Source organism: Lissotriton vulgaris, chromosome 9, assembly GCF_964263255.1.
Source record: "Lissotriton vulgaris chromosome 9, aLisVul1.2, whole genome shotgun sequence".
Classification (NCBI taxonomy): domain Eukaryota; kingdom Metazoa; phylum Chordata; class Amphibia; order Caudata; family Salamandridae; genus Lissotriton; species Lissotriton vulgaris.
In genome coordinates this window covers 935,206,653-935,224,921 of record NC_141697.1, presented here as the reverse complement: position 1 = coordinate 935,224,921, position 18,269 = coordinate 935,206,653, and the positions used below count along the sequence as shown (strand labels likewise).

The window sequence follows — 18,269 nt, the reverse complement described above, 5'->3', positions numbered from 1 at the left end:
CGAGATGGGGCGGAAGTTTTTGAGGTCGGTGGATTCCGCAGTAGGTTTCTTCAGTAGGGCGCTGAGCTATGCATGCTTCCAGCTCTCCGGGAAGGTGGCGGTGTTAAAGGAGGTGTTGATGACGTCTCGGAGTTGGGGTGCGATGGTGAAGTCGGCCTTGTTGAAGACGTGGTGGGGGCATGGGTCAGTTGGAGATCCGGAGTGGATGGTGTTCATTGTGCGGGCCGTGGTCACCGTGGTCCAGGTGCGGAGGGTGGCGGTGGGGTGCGTTGGTTCGACGGTTGGGTGCATGGATGGTGCGCCGAAGCTGTTGTGGATGTCGGCAATCTTGCGGTGGAAGTACGAGGCGAGGGAGTCGCAGAGATCCTGTGAAGGAGTGATGTTGTTGTTGCCGGTGCTGGGGTTGGAGAACTCCTTGACGATGTTGAAGAGTTCCTTGCTGTCGTGGGCGTTGTTGTCCAGTCGTTCCTTCAGTGATTTCTTCTTGGTGGTGCGGATGAGCTGGTGGTGCTTGCGGGTGGCGTGTTTGAGGGCGTTCATGTTGTCAGCGGTCTGGTCGAGGAGCCAGGCTTTCTCGAGGGTGCGGCAGGTCTTCTTGGAGTCCTTGAGATAGTCGGTGAACCAGGGGGCCTTCTTGCTTCTGGGTCTGCTGGGAGGGTTCTTCAGAGGTGCGAGGTCGTCGGCGCAGGCGGTCAGCCACTGCGTGAAGTTGCGGGCTGCTTCGTTGGGGTCCGTTGTGCTGGCAGGTGGGTTCTGGCTGAGGGAGGTGGTGAGCTGGTCGGCGGTGATCTTGCTCCAGCTCCTGTGAGGAACCTGTTGCGGGTGGTGGTGGGTTGTTTTTTTTCTGAAGCTGAAGTGGACGCAGCTGTGGTCGGTCCAGTGGAGTCCGGTGGAGTGGCTGAAGGTGATGTGCTTGCTGGATGAGAAGACGGGATCAAGTGTGTGGCCGGCGTAGTGGTTGGGGGTGTTGACCAGTTGCTTGAGTCCAAGGTTGGTGAGGTTGTCCAGCAGGGCAGTGGTGTTGCGGTCCTTGTTGTTCTCCAGGTGGAAGTTGAGGTCCCCAAGGAGGATGTAGTCGGCGGAGGGGAGGGCGTGTGGGCTGACGAAGTCCGTGATGTCTTCGCTGAATTGTGTGCGTGGTCCCGGGGGTCTGTAGATGAGGGTGCCTCTGAGGGTCGTCTTTGGGTCGGTGTGAATCTGGAAGTGGAGGTGCTCGGCGGCGTCAAATGTGTCGTTGGAGTCGGTCGTGATGCGGATGGTGTTCTTGTGGACGATGGCGATGCCTCCTCCGGTCTAGTTGACGCGGTCCCTCCTGACGATCTTGTACCCGTTCGGGATGGCGATGTCGATGTCTATGTCGGGGGCTGAGGAGGCGTTCATCCAGGTTTACGTGAGGAAGGCGATGTCTGGTGATGTTGTGTCGAGGAGGTTCCAAAGTTCCACGGCGTGTCTGTGGACGAAGCGGGTGTTGAGCAGGATGCACTTGAGGGTGTTGCTGGTGTTTGGCTTGGCGGGTGTGGTGCAGGTTCGGAGGCAGGTGGACTTGCAGGTTCTATAGGTGAATGGGCCGTGTATGCGTTTCGGGGCGGCCTGGCAGCAGGTGGGGATCCGGCCGGCATTGAGTGCGTTGAGGGCAGCGGCGTCGTAGGTCTGACGGATCGTCTTGCATCGGTGGAGGCCAGAGGTCCTGGCGCTGGGCGCGGTCCGGGCGCAGACGGGCTTGCCTTTGGCGCGCCTTCGGCGCACAATCGGCACGCCCGCTGCGCGTGAACGCTGCGCGGACTCTGCCATAAATGGCGAGTCGGGGGGGCGGAGCAGCTGGGAGGTGGGAGCGGGGTGGCGAATGGGAGAGGGACCAAGTGGAGAGGGGGAGGGGCCGCGGGGGAGCAGCGGCAGGGAGCGGGGAACGGCGGCTGAAGCGCTAGGGGGTCAGCTAAACAAACAAAGGCAGGGGGATAGCAGCGGACTATCAGGGGCACAGCACAATAACAGAGGCGAAAACGGCAGAAAATACAGAAATACAAATTACGAGGCAGAGATACGAACGCTCAAGAGCAGATTCAGGGGCACTGCGGAAGCAATGTGGCAACGAGCAGGTGATGGCAGCAGGGGGACCGGGTGACCTCGGGAGGAGCCACGCGGCGGGTTGAGCGACCAGCACTGACGAGGTCAGGCTGGTCACAGCTCCCCGTCGCACGGCTGAGTCCTTAAGTGCCCAGTTGGAGGGAGGATTCAGAAAAGGGGGTGGTGATGAACAGAGTGTCTGAATTAAGCAGACCACTCTTACCCAGTCCAAAGATCAGGGCTTGATCCATCACCGTTTTTCAGCTCACTGCACCATCCCAGCTCAGAACTTGGCTATATGCAAATTAGTCCGACCCTGGCCCAGTGCATCATGGGAACAGGGCAGACCAAACTACCAAGCCAATTCTTATACTGGGAAGGAAACAAGCTACCGGGGACCGGTTTCTGGCATTTCAGCCGTCTTCGGCCCGGCTTGCTTGAATCCTGATGGTGCAATGAGCTAGGGACTCACATCTGAGTATACCCTTCCACGCTTATGGTGGACAAAAATGATTCAGAAAAGGGGGTGGTGATGAACAGTGTCTGAATTAAGCAGACCACTCTTACCCAGTCCAAAGATCAGGGCTTGATCCATCACCGTTTTTCAGCTCACTGCACCATCCCAGCTCAGAACTTGGCTATATGCAAATTAGTCCGACCCTGGCCCAGTGCATCATGGGAACAGGGCAGACCAAACTACCAAGCAATTCTTATACTGGGAAGGAAACAAGCTACCGGGGACCGGTTTCTGGCATTTCAGCCGTCTTCGGCCCTGCTTGCTTGAATCCTGATGGTGCAATGAGCTAGGGACTCACATCTGAGTATAACCTTCCACGCTTATGGTGGACAAAAATGATTCAGAAAAGGGGGTGGTGATGAACAGAGTGTCTGAATTAAGCAGACCACTCTTACCCAGTCCAAAGATCAGGGCTTGATCCATCACCGTTTTTCAGCTCACTGCACCATCCCAGCTCAGAACTTGGCTATATGCAAATTAGTCCGACCCTGGCCCAGTGCATCATGGGAACAGGGCAGACCAAACTACCAAGCCAATTCTTATACTGGGAAGGAAAAAAGCTACCGGGGACCGGTTTCTGGCATTTCAGCCGTCTTCGGCCCGGCTTGCTTGAATCCTGATGGTGCAATGAGCTAGGGACTCACATCTGAGTATACCCTTCCACGCTTATGGTGGACAAAAATGATTCAGAAAAGGGAGGGAGGAGCAGCTGGGAGGTGGGAGCGGGGTGGCGAATGGGAGAGGGACCAAGTGGAGAGGGGGCGGGGAACGGTGGCTGAAGCGCTAGGGGGTCAGCTAAACAAACAAAGGCAGGGGGATAGCAGCGGACAATCAGGGGCACAGCACAATAACAGAGGCAAAAGCGGCAGAAAATACAAAAATACAAAATCAGGGGCACAGCACAATAACAGAGGCGAAAACGGCAGAAAATACAGAAACACAAATTACGAGGCAGAGATACGAACGCTCAAGAGCAGATTCAGGGGCACTGCGGAAGCAATGTGGCAACGAGCAGGCGGTGGCAGCAGGGGGACCGGGTGACCTCGGGAGGAGCCATGCGGCGGGTTGAGTGACCGGCACCAACGAGGTCAGGCCGGTCACAGCTCCCCGTCGCACGGCCGAGTCCTTAAGTGCCCAGTGGGAGGGAGGAGCAGCTGGGAGGTGGTAGCGGGGTGGCGAATGGGAGAGGGACCAAGTGGAGAGCGGGCGGCCGCGGGGGAGCAGCGGCAGGGAGCGGGGAACGGGGGCTGAAGCGCTAGGGGGTCAGCTAAACAAACAAAGGCAGGGGGATAGCAGCGGACAATCAGGGGCACAGCACAATAACAGAGGCAAAAACGGCAGAAAATACAAAAATACAAAATCAGGGGCACAGCACAATAACAGAGGCGAAAACGGCCGAAAATACAGAAATACAAATTACGAGGCAGAGATACGAACGCTCAATTACCCTATAGTCGCACGTAATGTTAAACATGCCTTCTGGAGTGCTCTGCGCCATAAGTAGCCTACTGGCATTTTAGATACCTTCCTCATATGATTGAATCTCAAAACCTTGAGTCATCTGACTTGGGGGGGGGGGGTGGAATGGCCACTGTGATTTGAATCTGCAGCACCCAGTTTTGTGCCCAGTAGTCAATAGATAAAATCCTCAGTCGTTTTTTTCTGTTGCAAATCTTTGTTTTCAGGTCTATCAGTTCAAAAGATTAATTGAGGCAACCAAAGTCTACAGCGCTCTAAACACCTCAGTTTATCAAATAAATTCTAAGGACTGCAAATATGGTGTCTTTGCATAATAGAGCAAAGTGGCATTACAAACTGCCATGGTAATTTATTGCAAAAAATTGTACAATATCATCAAGCGGCATTTGAAGTTTATATGTTCCTCGTATAACCAAGGTGCGCAATAAAACCCATGTTTGAGAAGACTTACAATATCAGCCAAACAAACGTTCCATTGGAAGTTGCATACCTTTAGTTTCCCCCCATCCTGCAATCTCGCATTCAGTATTTTGAGGTACAATATACCGCGCAGGGGGAAGGCAGATGATGGCTACTCGGCTGTTTAGGACTGCAGGGCTGCCAAGAGAAACAAGTACATTTAACACCTTTCAATTTAAATTAACATACATTTCTATATATTTGAACACACTTGACTAGGCTTGCTTTCTGCAAGTTAAAAAAAGTGCCTCGTATAAAACATTTTAAAAATCGGAACACAAACCATGGGGTGCAGAAGAGGTGAGCCAATATATTATACATGTTAATTCATTCCATTTATATAGCTAGTTTCAAGTTACATTGCCAATAATGCTTACCACAACCATTGAGCAGTTAATACTTTATCGTCTACATTTGCAAAGGATTTATTTTCTTTTTAATGTAATAGGAATTGTTTTATTATACCGTGTAACAGTTTATTTGATCGATTTTAGTACATCTGGGAGCCAAGGACATGGCAGATTTCCCTTAAAATGTGAACCGTAGGTCTCCCTTCTAAAACACTTAGAGAAACAACACTGCTGTCTTACGAGTCACAAAGCCATTTTCGGCTGCAAACCTCAATTTATGAATGAAAATGATCTCATCTATGCTGTCAGGAATACACCGAAGGATTACTTACAGATGTAAATGGTTTTGCAACTGCAGATTTCTCCACCATACGTGTGAATAAATCTGCAGTAGTATAAACCATGAAAACTGGGTAGTGTTTAGGACAAGGTGTGACTTGTCTTGAAGGTTTGTGAACACCAACAAACTTGTTAGTGTTGGCCCCACAAATATGACCTGTTTCTACCATAGAAATGGCCAGAATTGGAATAACTCCGCATCTAAGGATGGAAGGGAACGCATCACTTCCAAACTTTGAGGGGGGGTGGCAATGGGTTTCTCCACAGGGAACATTTAATTCCCCATGGAGGAAAAAAAGAATGCATTTGTTCATAGAGCTGAATTTTCTCAATATATAACTGTACACTATGTACAACACCGCAGAAGGGGGAGGGGGGCTGGGAGTGAGGGAAACATGTGACATTGCATTGCCAGTAATATGCCCTCGGGTATGGAGTCCTTTCCATGTGCCCTACTGAGAATGCCTGTCAATTCCAAAATTTAGACTTATGCTTCACTTTTACGAGGATTATTAGTACTGATGCAGATTTGGTACTTTTCTTTGTGACTTGGGACTGTTGCAGTGCAGCAACAAGTAAGGGTGCATCTAGTTAGCACCAATAGTGCTGGCGTTTAACCCCTTGGCCGTGGCGCAGAGGGGTGGGGGGTGAGCGCGGCGCCGCTGTGCTCGTGACGGAACCTCGCCGCCATGAGTCACGGGCGGCGTGTGCTCATGACGGCGTGGTTCCGTCACGGCCCCACCCGCTCATTTATTCGCCCGCACAGGCGGGGAATGAATGCTGCATGGGCGGAGCGCAGCCACGTGATGGAACCACGCCGTCATGAGCACACGCCGCCCGTGGCTCATGACGGCGTGGTTCCGTCATGAGCAGGCAGATGTTAAAGAACTTTACTATGAGTGTTACTCAGTGTTGATGCATTGCAAAAGGAGGATCTGCTTCTACAAAGTATCTATCTACTCATCTGCTTCAAGGACACAGCTTTCTTTGAACTCCTTGCCGTAATATCTCCCACTCCAGAGAACACAATTTCTAGAGACCAATTGCGAAGAACCATTTGTTACATGACCGAGATGTAAGGGCAATGCTATGACTTCACTGAATTTATAGATGATATGGTCTACATGGCTAACAATAATTTGCGTGTCACAAGAAAGATCCAGCTCAAGGTAGACCGTACTGGCCAAGCGGAAGAAATATGAGCTTTATTGGGTTTAAGTCTTTTATCTGAGTTCTTATTTAAGGAAGCACAAGAAGTCTTTAGTGCTCGCTAACTGTAACCAGTCAGTTAGCCTCAAGGGCAAAGCTTTGCACAACTAGGTAGGAACAATTGTAAAGCAAATTATAAAGCAGTTTCCAGTTACACCAACGATCACACTATGGCAGTGGGGTCTAAGCATGCTCATCTCTGAGAAAAACAATTAAAGGAGATGCACAAGAGGGAGCAGGAATCAGAGTGTCCAACGCCATCTTTGAACGCAGAGTCTCGCTTCTCACAAAAGTTTCCAGAGCTAACTGTGATGATCCGAATGCCTTTCATTCTGGCTATAACTATGTTGGCATCTGCTCCCGCCCTCGATTACTTTCTCTAATGGGTACTTTCACTCTCATGCTCATAAAACCGATATGAGGACACTGAAACTTCAGGGGGCCACCACTTGGGATTAGTTCCCACTTAAAGAATAATCCAGAAATCTTTGTGCAAAAGTAACTTTGTTCACTGAACCCATCCTCCCTATGTGCTATCTTGTCTTGGGGAAATTTCCAAACTTATTGAGTACCTGAGTGTGCAGCGCATTAGACTACTAAGGACACTAATATAGGTTACATCAACAACATTTTCACGGTTACTACTGGTTTAGTCTTCCTAAATGTTTGGTCGGAGTACATGGCAGCAATCTGCAGTGCATCAAGGCATCTGTCGTCCAGCTAGGCTCCTAAATGGCCATTGGGAAATAATATTTTTTCTGTGTGTACTAAAGTGTCTCAATGGGGGATTTATTCCAGAAGGGCGTGGTAGAATGCATAGCCCTGCTGTCTCAAGCAAGTTCCACAGAGCAACAGAATAGGTTCGATCTCCTCTGCGTTAATGAGGGTAAACACTGGTGCCTCACTCTGACATGGTAAAGAACAACCTCAAACAGACCGATAAACAGATGCATTATTGGATGAGGGAAATATACACTTGCTATTGTAGCACAGTTTGTCTGTGGAATCACTGTTAAAAGTTACAATTAGAATTTAAAGTGTTATAGTGAATAATATGGTTCACCATACCCCCATAGATTATAGTAAAATAGATTTAATGAAATGTGTAGCAAGAAACTTTGTATGTTCTAAGTAGGATTTAGAGAACATCTTTACAAAAGAAAGACCCTTGACACTAGAACAGCATGCTGGGTAAAAAAAGAAGTAAGGAATCATTATTCGCATTTCGATTTATATAGCGTGCTTACAACTGAGGGTCTCGAAGCACTAGATTGAATAATTGGGTAAAAACAGGAAAAAATAATTATTTGTATTTCCTTAAGGTAAAGTACTGTTAAGCTTTCTCTGTTGCCAGGCCATTTCAGCACTTGGGACCCTCACTTCTAATTACAGGTGTGGGTTACATCTCCTATGGTTTACTCTTAAATATATAATTTAACATCACAAGTTATCCTTATCTCGCAGCAGAACCTTATATTCACCATTCAGCAGGATCACAGAAAAGGAAGAAACAAGAGCTGAGCAAATGGGTTAGACTCAGTACATCAAAATTAGTGTTGAGCAGTTCAGAAAGCTTTCTGCATACAAATGCAATGTATGCATTTTTAACATTGCGGCGGATGCAGCTTGAAGCCACACCCGCCGCAATGTTAAAAAATAGAGGATGTGACCGCCAGGGTGGCGGTCACATCCTAATTGGACAGGAGGGAACTCCGCAGGCCATGCGGAGGTTCCCTCCTCCTCGATGGTCGCGGACGGACTCAAGTCCGTCCGCGATCATAATGAGCCCCTTAGTTTGTAATGTTGGCAGGCACTGTAGTTATTTTATTTCCTTGCACGTGATCATGCCTTGACGTGATCATAACTCGTTAGGCCACAAATGGAGAGTGACGTGAATCTGGTGCATAGCTGTAGACAACAAACCTGAAATAAAAGCTATTCATTTGATCAACAGCAATCACCACAGCTCCAAATTCACGATTTATACCCTCAATAAGAAGGAACACATGTTTCAATTACCATCATGTTGAAACAACATTGTCTTACAGTTGCTGCTACTAGACGAGATTAACCCTGGGCAGCGAACTCCGCTTGGGGTTTTCCGCACTCCGTGTTCATCAACGGCAAGTTGGCGAGCGTGGAAAATCAACTTCCCGGCGAGATTTCTCAACGACAGGGGGGTCAGATATCTCATTGCGAGTGGTCGCGTATGCTTACATCCGCTCGCATTGAGAAACTGTATGTTCGCGTTGAGAGCTGATGATTGAGTAAAAATCTACTCGAGTGGCAGAAAGGAAAGCCAGAACCCGCTTGCCATGTGCATGGTGCCATCCGTGATGACTGCACAGTGCGGACAAACATCTGGCGCATTCAACACACTCTGCGGCTTGCGGAGCTCCGCGTTGCGTGGCTGAGTTTCGCACAACTCCTGCGAACTCCGCCCATGCTTAGAAGAGATTCTTTTGTACTCCTAGGGCTAAACCAAAGCTTTGTTGGTTGTCGGCTTCTTCTTCGCCCTCTTTATATTCACAGTAAAATCCTTTCCCAGTCTAAGTGGTAAGAAGGATACATTGTACAGCAGTAACCACTTTAGAATGAAACTGTAAACCAGGGTCTCGAAAGTATTAACTGATGATAAAAAGAAAATGGTATCAGGGTATAGTAATGGGATGATCCACTTTTACAACTTACTAAACTAACTTCGAAAAAAAGTAAGACAAATTAAAAAAGAAAAGTGAAATGGTTATAAAGGCGTTGCACATTCATTTTGTCAAAGACCTGTGATCTAATTGATTTAGAGTGGTTTCACAGCCTTTGAACTTAGAACCAGCTCAGGGTACATGGATCTAACTTACGTTTCTAGTTTTAACATGACCAGATGCGACTCGGGCCCACACATAATTGTTGAAATGCCGATAGCTTGCCTGTCTGGATCATCTTTTCCAGGGTTCTTGAACAGCGTTCCCAGCCATACCTCGTAGCCTGAAAGGTCTGCTTTGCTAAGAAAAAAAAGATAATACATCAGACGCTCATGGACTACATCATGGGTGCACTCATCTGTTTAAAGCGTAAGTAAAAGAGTAAAAAATAAAATATTACACAGGTTAAACACCTTGGCCAAATCACCACAAACTAATATATATGTTTTTGAGTTTGGTAGGTATCTGAGAGAATTATCTAAACAAATAATCTCTAATTAGCAAACAGGGTAGGTGTCTATCAGAAGGCTCCAGCTTCATAACTTGCCCCCAATTCTTTAGGAAATTAGGACATTACAAAAATTCAACAGTTCATATGATAATCATAAAACATAATGGAGCCTCAATCTCTGTAGGTACTACAACAACAACACAACTGCCAGTACTGGAAAAACGTTTTTTCTTTATCTAACAACCAACTGCTATGAATAAAACATGGCAGTCTATTCTCACTTTTGTTGGTGATTTATTTTAATCATTTTTTTTAAAATCAGAACGCTTTTTCATTTTTTCAAAGACATTTCTGTGCATAAACAGATATAAATATACAAAATATACAAATTTCTACAAAATTTACAAAAAACCATGTGAAAGACAAATTCTTAATTCATAAACAACACAACCACTCACTACAGGCACTCAATTCGCATTCACACACAAACAGAAACAAAAACAAAACAATACCTCTGAGGTATGGGTCGATGTCAACACAAAATATTTACATTGCAAAAGGTTAGAAAAGTTAAATAAATCCCAGATTTACAAAGGTTCCAACAGTTAGAACAATTATATTCAGTCTTAATCCAGTTTTTCTAATCTATTTATATTGTTGACAGTTGACCGTAAAAGATCGACGCGTTTCGAACTCCCTAATTTACGGGGTTCTCCTCAGGATCAGTACGATTTCTTGGAACACCTATGTATGATATCTCTCGGGGCTGGTGTAAGTGGTTGTTATGTGGACACTCGCAAGCTCAGAAAGTCGCTTGGAGTGTCCGGTGTGGGCGTTGACATTGCTTCACCGGGAACGCTTTCAAAGTTGGCCTGTGTTTCAGTAAAAGGATCGGGTGTCTCAGGGCTGCAGCAGATGCACGGTGCCTTGTCAGGCTTTAAGGGTGTAGCGCAAACGCCGTGTATCCAGTCGGTCCTTCCGCACGACACAGGCCAACTTTGAAAGCGTTCTCGGTGAAGCAATATCAACGCCCACACCGGACACTCCAAGCGACTTTCTGAGCTTGTGAGTGTCCACATAACAACCACTTACACCAGCCCCGAGAGATCTCATACATAGGTGTTCCAAGAAATCGTACTGATCCTGAGGAGAACCCCGTATATTAGGGAGTTCGAAACGCGTCGATCTTTTACGGTCAACTGTCAACAACATAAATAGATTAGAAAAACTGGTTTAAGACTGAATATAATTGTTCTAACTGTTGGAACCTTTGTAAATCTGGGATTTATTTAACTTTTCTAACCTTTTGCAATGCAAATATTTTGTGTTGACATCGACCCATACCTCAGAGGTATTGTTTTGTTTTTGTTTCTGTTTATGTGTGTGAATGCGAATTGAGTGCCTGTAGTGAGAAAGGTTTTGTGTGGTTGTGTTGTTTATGAATTAAGAATTTGTCTTTCACATGGTTTTTTGTACATTTTGTAGAAATTTGTATATTTATATCTGTTTATGCACAGAAATGTCTTTGAAAAAATGAAAAAGCGTTCTGATTTAAAAAAAATGATTAAAATAAATCACCGACAAAAGTGAGAATAGACTGCCATGTTTTATTCATAGCAGTTAGTTGTTAGATAAAGAAAAAACGTTTTTCCAGTACTGGCAGTTGTGTTGTTGTTGTAGTTTAATTAGGCTTAGCCTTACTGTTGAGGAGCCAAGACCCTGTTTTGTTCCTTCAATTTCTGTAGGTGGCATTATTATCCCGATTTTTTTATTCAGTTAATATGAAACCGATGCTTTAAAATGTTGTTTTTCAAATCTGTTCCTCCGTTTTTCACAATAGATGATGTACTGCTCAACTGCTGCTGCCAAGTGCATTACCTTTACAAGGTTCTCAGGGTTGGCAACCATTTCAGGAAGTACAAGTTATGTTTTCGATTTTTGACATTTTTGTAACTCCTGTTGCAGGGATGTATATAGAAGCCAATTTTTGAAAATCCTTTTTTAGGTCTCGCCTCTCAATGCGCATGCGCATTGAGCGGAGCTAAACTATAGGAGCTTAAACAGAGGTTTAACTAAACTGGCGATTTGATGCTGTGCCCGTGCGCTTTTATAAAATGCGCGTGCACAGCATCAAATCACCAGCCATCTGTTCCCCAGCTTGGCGCCTCCGCTCCTGCTCTCTCCTGGCTGCTCTTCCCCTAATTATTCACGGCCGGCCGGCCGGGCGTACTTTCACGGCCGGCAGGCCGTGTCTCTGTCTGGTGCTGAAGGGCGGAAAAGGCAAACTCCAGAAAGCAAACACAGCTCTCAGACCCTGCCTTATTTGGCCTCTTGCTGCTGTCTTTGTGACCCCTGACCTCCGTGTAGCAGGGGCAATCGGGCACCCCTAGTCTATCTCCTTGCCTCTACTCCTGAAGGGGTTCCTTTCTTGTTCAGCTCGGGGCAGGCCCTCTGTTTCCTTCTCCCCTCTCCTCCTCTGTGTTTTCTTTACACCCCCAACCCCCCAATACATCTCTCTCCCACCCCTGGTCTGCCCTCTTGTTTTGCCTGAAGTTCAGCAGGCTGATGGTGTCCCGTGAAGTACATCAGCCGAATGTGGAGGGAGATGGAAGCAGGACGCCGTCTTGTGTGTGAGCTTTAAGCCTCAATGTCATTACAATTAAACTCGGCAGGCAAGAATCCGTTCGCTGCGAGTGACGCCCTTGACAGACCCTCTCAATCTGCAATATTCCCTCAGCCTCCACGCGCGAGTGCCACTATCAATAGTATGATTGAGAAGCTGGCCGGACCACGCCAGCATCCTCTCCTCCGGGCACACATAATGCGGCAAAGAAGGCAGATTATGTAGCATCTTATGCAATTAAAAGGAAGTTAGGCGTCACGATCCTTGGTATGATAATCGGGCAATTCTAATATTTAACACACTGATTAATATAAAAGCGACTCTCTTTGCTATTGACCTCGTAGGACTGCTTAAGAAAGACAGGCCTATGTGTGCGGACCTTTTTTTTTTTTAGATTAAAAGGTGCGCCTCTTGTAATGCACATTCCACCTGTGCATTAAACGCCTGTGCTGTTGATCAGTGTTGAGTTTACTTTACTTTTTCACAGGTTGACTATAGCAATTACTTTAAACAACAAAACAACTTCTTTTATAATCACAAAGCTCCTTCACTGTGGTTTCACCTTCCTATGCCATCCTGGTTTTGCTTAAATATCTTTTTTAAAACAAATGCACGTGAAAATATGCAATGGCATAAAGCATGTATGCAGGTGTGCAGAGTGTAATGTGCTCTTTAGTGCCCTTGTTGAAGGAGGGGAGGGGCCTTGTGACACGCTCGAGGCAGAGGTACCTTTCACTCCCAAGGGAAGGCATTGAACGCCTCGTGCTATCAGACTTCAGAAGAAACATCACTGCTGCAACCAGTGCCGCCCCTGAATGACTTATGCCCCCACCCTGAAGGCGGGGTCAGCTCTTCCTTCCACCACAGTGAAGGTGCAAAGCTACACGGATGTTCGATCTCTTGCAAACTTCTCTTAAATGTCATGAACATTGCAATTACTTTCCATAGTCCACAAGCCTCCTACATGCAGGCGATCAATTCATCTCAGGGCTTTCCTTCCCCTCCTAAGTTGTTCTGAGAATGCAGAATCATTGTTAACACCCGAAGCAAAGTAGTTTGAAAGCTAATTTGGGAGAAAACTGTACATCCATTTTCAGCACGACCTGGCACTCACGAGGAAGTAATACCATTTTGTAGTGAAACTACAACAGGGCACAAAATTTAGGGAAACTCGGGAACGTCGAGGTAGGCCAATTATGGGACCTAAGGGAGAGTTTTCTCATTTCTTTGTCAGTATTAATATATTTCCTGATGCAGTCCCCTTTAAAGACTCTTATGCACATTGTGAAAGGAACTATTGACAGCATACATCGGTTTAACACAAGCAAGCATTGGCAAAGCCAATAAGCCTGGCTTTAAAGTGAAACCACATGTGAACTTAGGCATTTACAAATTCTGCTTATCACATTAAAGCCTGCCCCGTTTGCTTTGCCAATACTGGGCGAAAAAATTACAATTTTCTGTGTAGAATGCGAACAGAAGATTAAGAATTAAATGTGACAGACAGCAAGACTGTTCAGGGAATGTTTCAAATATAAATTCCTCAGGCATTCCAACGGAAGCACTTCCTAGAAAGTGGAATGGTACTCTAGATTGCCAATAGCATGAGGTGAGAGATTATTTACTCCTATGGGTGAAGCCAAAGTCCGCTCATTATATATTTTATAGATTTGTTAAAAAATAAAAGGTACAGAACTCTCTCTCCTACTACCTTTTTTTTACCAAGAACATTATTTCAGGCAGAACATCCTCACTAGCCATAGCTCGATCGTGACAGTACCACTGCTCCAAACCACCACATAATTCACACAAGCAATGGCTCCTTCTTTCTCTCTTCAGCTTTCACGGCCGGACGGACGTGCTTTCAGTTTCACGGCCGCCAGGCCGAGTCTCCTTTTCTGTTGCCCAGCTTGGTGCCACCAGCAGCTCTTCCCGCTCCGCCCCCTGCTGCACCAAAGGCTTTCACGGCCGGCCGGCCGTGCTTTCAGTTTCACGGCCGTTAGGCCGTGTCTCCTTTTCTGTTGCCCAGCTTGGTGCCGCCAGCAGCTCTTCCCGCTCCGCCCCCTGCTGCACCAAAGGCTTTCACGGCCGGTCGGCCGTGCTTTCAGTTTCACGGCCGCCAGGACGTGTCTCCTTTTCTTTTAACTTGTCTGTAATGTGCTATTTTATGTATTAATGTATCTTTAATAAATAGAACAATAAAAAAAAAATCGATGTGGCAAGGCAAGCGGCCTTTGTGGGAAACACGTGGTCTTAAATGTATGCAGTATCTCATACTCATTTTGCCGAGGACATCTGTGAGACTGTCAGTTACATTCACTGTTTAAAGCAGAACATTGAGATGAATCAAAACAAATATTTACTAGGCGTGTGTGTGTATATGTGACACAGAGCAATATTTCACAAACTACTAGACCAAATCATTATGCGCGTTACTCCTTAAAGTGGAGTAATGCGTCTGTGATTTTCTTTTTATTATGCATCAAGCTCCTAAACCAAACGTGCCTTCCTGGTGTTTCATGGTGCTGGAGTCGATAACATGGTTCCCACTCTCTCCTCCTCTATCCCTCTCCCTGCTCTCCTCTCTCTCTCTCTCTCCCACTCTCACTCCACTCCACTCCCTCTCCTCTCCCTCCCTCTTGTCCTCTCTCTCTCTCCCTCCCCTCACTCTCTCTCCCTCTCTCCGTCTACCTCTCTCCCTTTCCCTCACTTTCCTCTCCTCTCTCACCCTCTCCTTCTCTCTCTCCTCTCTCCCCCTCTCTATCCTCTCTCCCTCTCTTTACCTTCCCCCTGCTCTCCTTTTTCTCCCCATCCCCATTTCCCCCTCTGCTTGCTCTCCTCTCTCTCCCTCCCTCCCTCCCTCCCCTCTCTCTCCCCTCCATCCTTCGCTCTCGTCCTCCCCCTCTCTTCATACCCTCCCTCTCTCCCTCTACCCTCTCTCCCTTTCCCCCTCTCCCTTTCCCTCACTTCCCTCTCCCTCTCTCCCTTTCCCTCTCTTCCCTCTCCTCTCTCCCCGTCTCTGCCTCTCTCCCCGTCTCCGACCTCTCTCTCCTCTCTCCCCCTCTCTCGCCTCTCTCCCTCTCTTTACCCTCTCCCTGCTCTCCTTTTTCTCCCTCTCCCCATCTCCCACTCAGCACCACCACAGCATCACTCAGCACCACCACAGCATCACTCAGCGCAACCACAGCATCACTCAGCGCAACCACAGCATCACTCAGCGCAACCACAGCATCACTCAGCGCAACCACAGCATCACTCAGCGCAACCACAGCATCACTCAGCGGAACCACAGCATCACTCAGCGGAACCACAGCATCACTCAGCGGAACCACAGCATCACTCAGGGCAACCACAGCATCACTCAGGGCAACCACAGCATCACTCAGGGCAACCACAGCATCACTCAGCGCAACCACAGCATCACTCAGCGCAACCACAGCATCACTCAGCGCAACCACAGCATCACTCAGCGCAACCACAGCATCACTCAGAGCAACCACAGCATCACTGGTTCAAATATGTTCTTTCAATGTTTCAAGCTGTTTTCAAGCTTTCAAGCTTTATTACGATGTTAATATTTCACTTTTGTTCTTGGATTTTCGTCACAATAAAAAACACTGAACATAATCTTCACAAAAGTTATTTACAAAAGTTTAAGCTATTGACATTACAAATTAAATAAATTATTTAAGTATTAATTATTTAAAAAAATTAAAAGCCATTGTTATTTGTTATATCAATACATCTAAGTCACGTAAATACAAAACATGTTGCATTACAAATGCTATAGGTGTCACATTTGCGAAAGTTATAACTATTGGCATTGTAAATGACAAAGCTATAAGCTTAGCTATTTTAAAAAACAACACATAAATAAAAAATAAGGCATTTATAAGACCAATAGCTCAAACTTTCCTAATGCGAGACCTATTGCATTTCCAATGCTTGTTTTTTGTGTGACTTTACTGGCTAATTTAATTGCTATCATAAACATACTTAAAAAAGTACACTTACCTAATAGAGTGAAAGACATTGCATTAAAAGACAAATGTCATAATTACACAATTTGATTCTAAAACTTTATTAGATCTTTCCATTTAAGATCATAAAAGTACATAGCTAAAGTACATAAAAAATACAAACATTGTAGACATTCCCAGTTCGTTTTTGTAGGAAAATACCCGACTTGAATTCGTTTTAGGTCTCAAATGCATGTACAATTAAGGAATATGCTACTTACCAGTATGCATCTGTTCTTGGCATGTAGAGCTGCAGATCACTACACTTTGCATTAGATCGCCACCTGGTGTTGGGCTTGGATGATTGCATGTTGTCTTCTTGGAAGAAGTCTTTGTAGTCACGAGATAGGTGACTCCTCCCTTGGACAATAGTGGGTATGGGCATTGGCTCCATCCTTAGATTGTTTTTCGCCATGATGGGAAATGATGGAGTTAGTAGAAGTAAAGAAAAAGATGTCCATGCGTGTGCATCTAAGTAAGATAAAAACTGGAACAGATACAAGTCCCGGGGAGGCGGGGGGAGTGTAGTGATCTGCAGCTCTACATGCCAAGAACAGATGCATACTGGTAAGTAGCATTTTCCATTCGAGGCATTTGAGCGGCAGATACTACACTTTGCATCGAGTGTGCAGCAGTGTCTTCCCCTAGCGGTGGTCACCTGTATCTGTTGCAGTACTTTGAAAAAGAGTTTTAAGGACAGCTTGGCCTACTGCATCTTGCTGCTTGGCTTGCACATCAACACAGTAGTTTTTAGTGAAGGTGTTTGTTGTAGACCATGTTGCTGCTTTGCATATGTCTTCTAGGAGAATGTTCACTAAGAAAGCCATAGAGGCTCCTAGTTTGCGTGTTGAGTGGGCTCTAGGAGGAACTGTTAATGTACTTTTTGCTAGCATATTTGTATACATTTTACAATCCACCTTGCAATCCCACCTTTAGAGATGGGGTTGCCTTTATGCGGTGGAGAGAAAGACACAAAAGTTGTTTTGTTTTTCGAAAAGACTTAGTCCTATCTATATAGTAGAGAAGAGCTATTTTAACATCTAATGTGTGTAGAGCCCTTTCTGCCACAGAGTCTGCGTTTTGGAAAAACAAAGGTAACTGGACAGATTGGTTTAAATGAAAAGGAGTTATTACTTTTGGAAGGAATTTTGGATTAGTTCTTAAAACCACTTTGTTACGATGTAGTTGTAAAAATGGTTCTTGTATTGTAAATGCTTTTATCTCACTTACTCTTCTGAGAGGTAATAGCAATAAGGAAAGCTGTTTTCCATGTGAGGAATTGCAGTTCACATTTATGTAAAGGCTCAAAAGGCTCATGAGTCTTGTAAGAACAACGTTTAGGTTCCATACTGGAGAAGGTGGGAACCTGGGAGGGATGATTCTTTTTAATCCTTCCATAAATGCCTAATTGCAGGCACTCTGAAAAGAGATAAATGTTGTCTATTTTGTAAATATGCTGCAATTGCTGCAAGGTGCAGGCGTATGGATGAATATGCCAAGTTACACCTTTGTAAATGTAAAAGGTAACAAATTATATTTTGGATGGAAGCATCCAGGGGATCAATTTGGTTATTTTTGCAATAAATGGCAAATCGCTTCCATTTAGCAGCATAACAAGCTCTGGTAGTAGGTCTCCTGGGCTCTTTAATAATGTTCATACAGTCTGGTGGTAGGTTAAGATAACCAAACTCTAAGACTTCAGGAGCCAGATCGCCAAATTCAGTTGATTTGGGTCTGGATGTCGGATGTCTCCATGGTTCTGTGTTAGCAGGGATGGAGTCAGTCGTAGCTTTTGGTGTGGAACTAGAGATAGTTCTAGCAGTGTGGTGAACCACGGTTGGCGTGCCCATGTGGGAGCTACTAGGATTAGCTTGAGAGATTGTTGTCTGAGCTTTCGTACTACTAATGGTATTAGTGGTAGTGGTGGAAAAGCGTATGCAAATCTGCCTGACCAGTTCATCCATATCGCATTGCCCTTGGACCGCGGGTGTGGAAACCTGGCGGCGAAGGTTGGGCATTTTGCATTTTCATGTGTGGCGAACAGATCTATGCCTGGATTA

General features: G+C 46.0%; 1 protein-coding gene across 3 annotated transcripts in view; it reads right to left on the bottom strand.

Annotated features, from left to right (window-relative positions):
• MST1 (macrophage stimulating 1) overlaps nt 1-18,269 on the bottom strand; it is a 506,796-nt gene that overhangs the window by 63,819 nt on the left and 424,708 nt on the right. For all 3 annotated transcript variants that reach the window (XM_086938776.1, XM_086938778.1, XM_086938777.1), the window contains exons 16-17: nt 9,273-9,416; nt 4,551-4,657 (exon numbers count right to left, since the gene is read on the bottom strand). In XM_086938776.1, the coding sequence (XP_086794902.1) occupies nt 4,551-4,657; nt 9,273-9,416 (251 nt within the window). The remainder of the gene's footprint in view (nt 1-4,550; nt 4,658-9,272; nt 9,417-18,269) is intronic.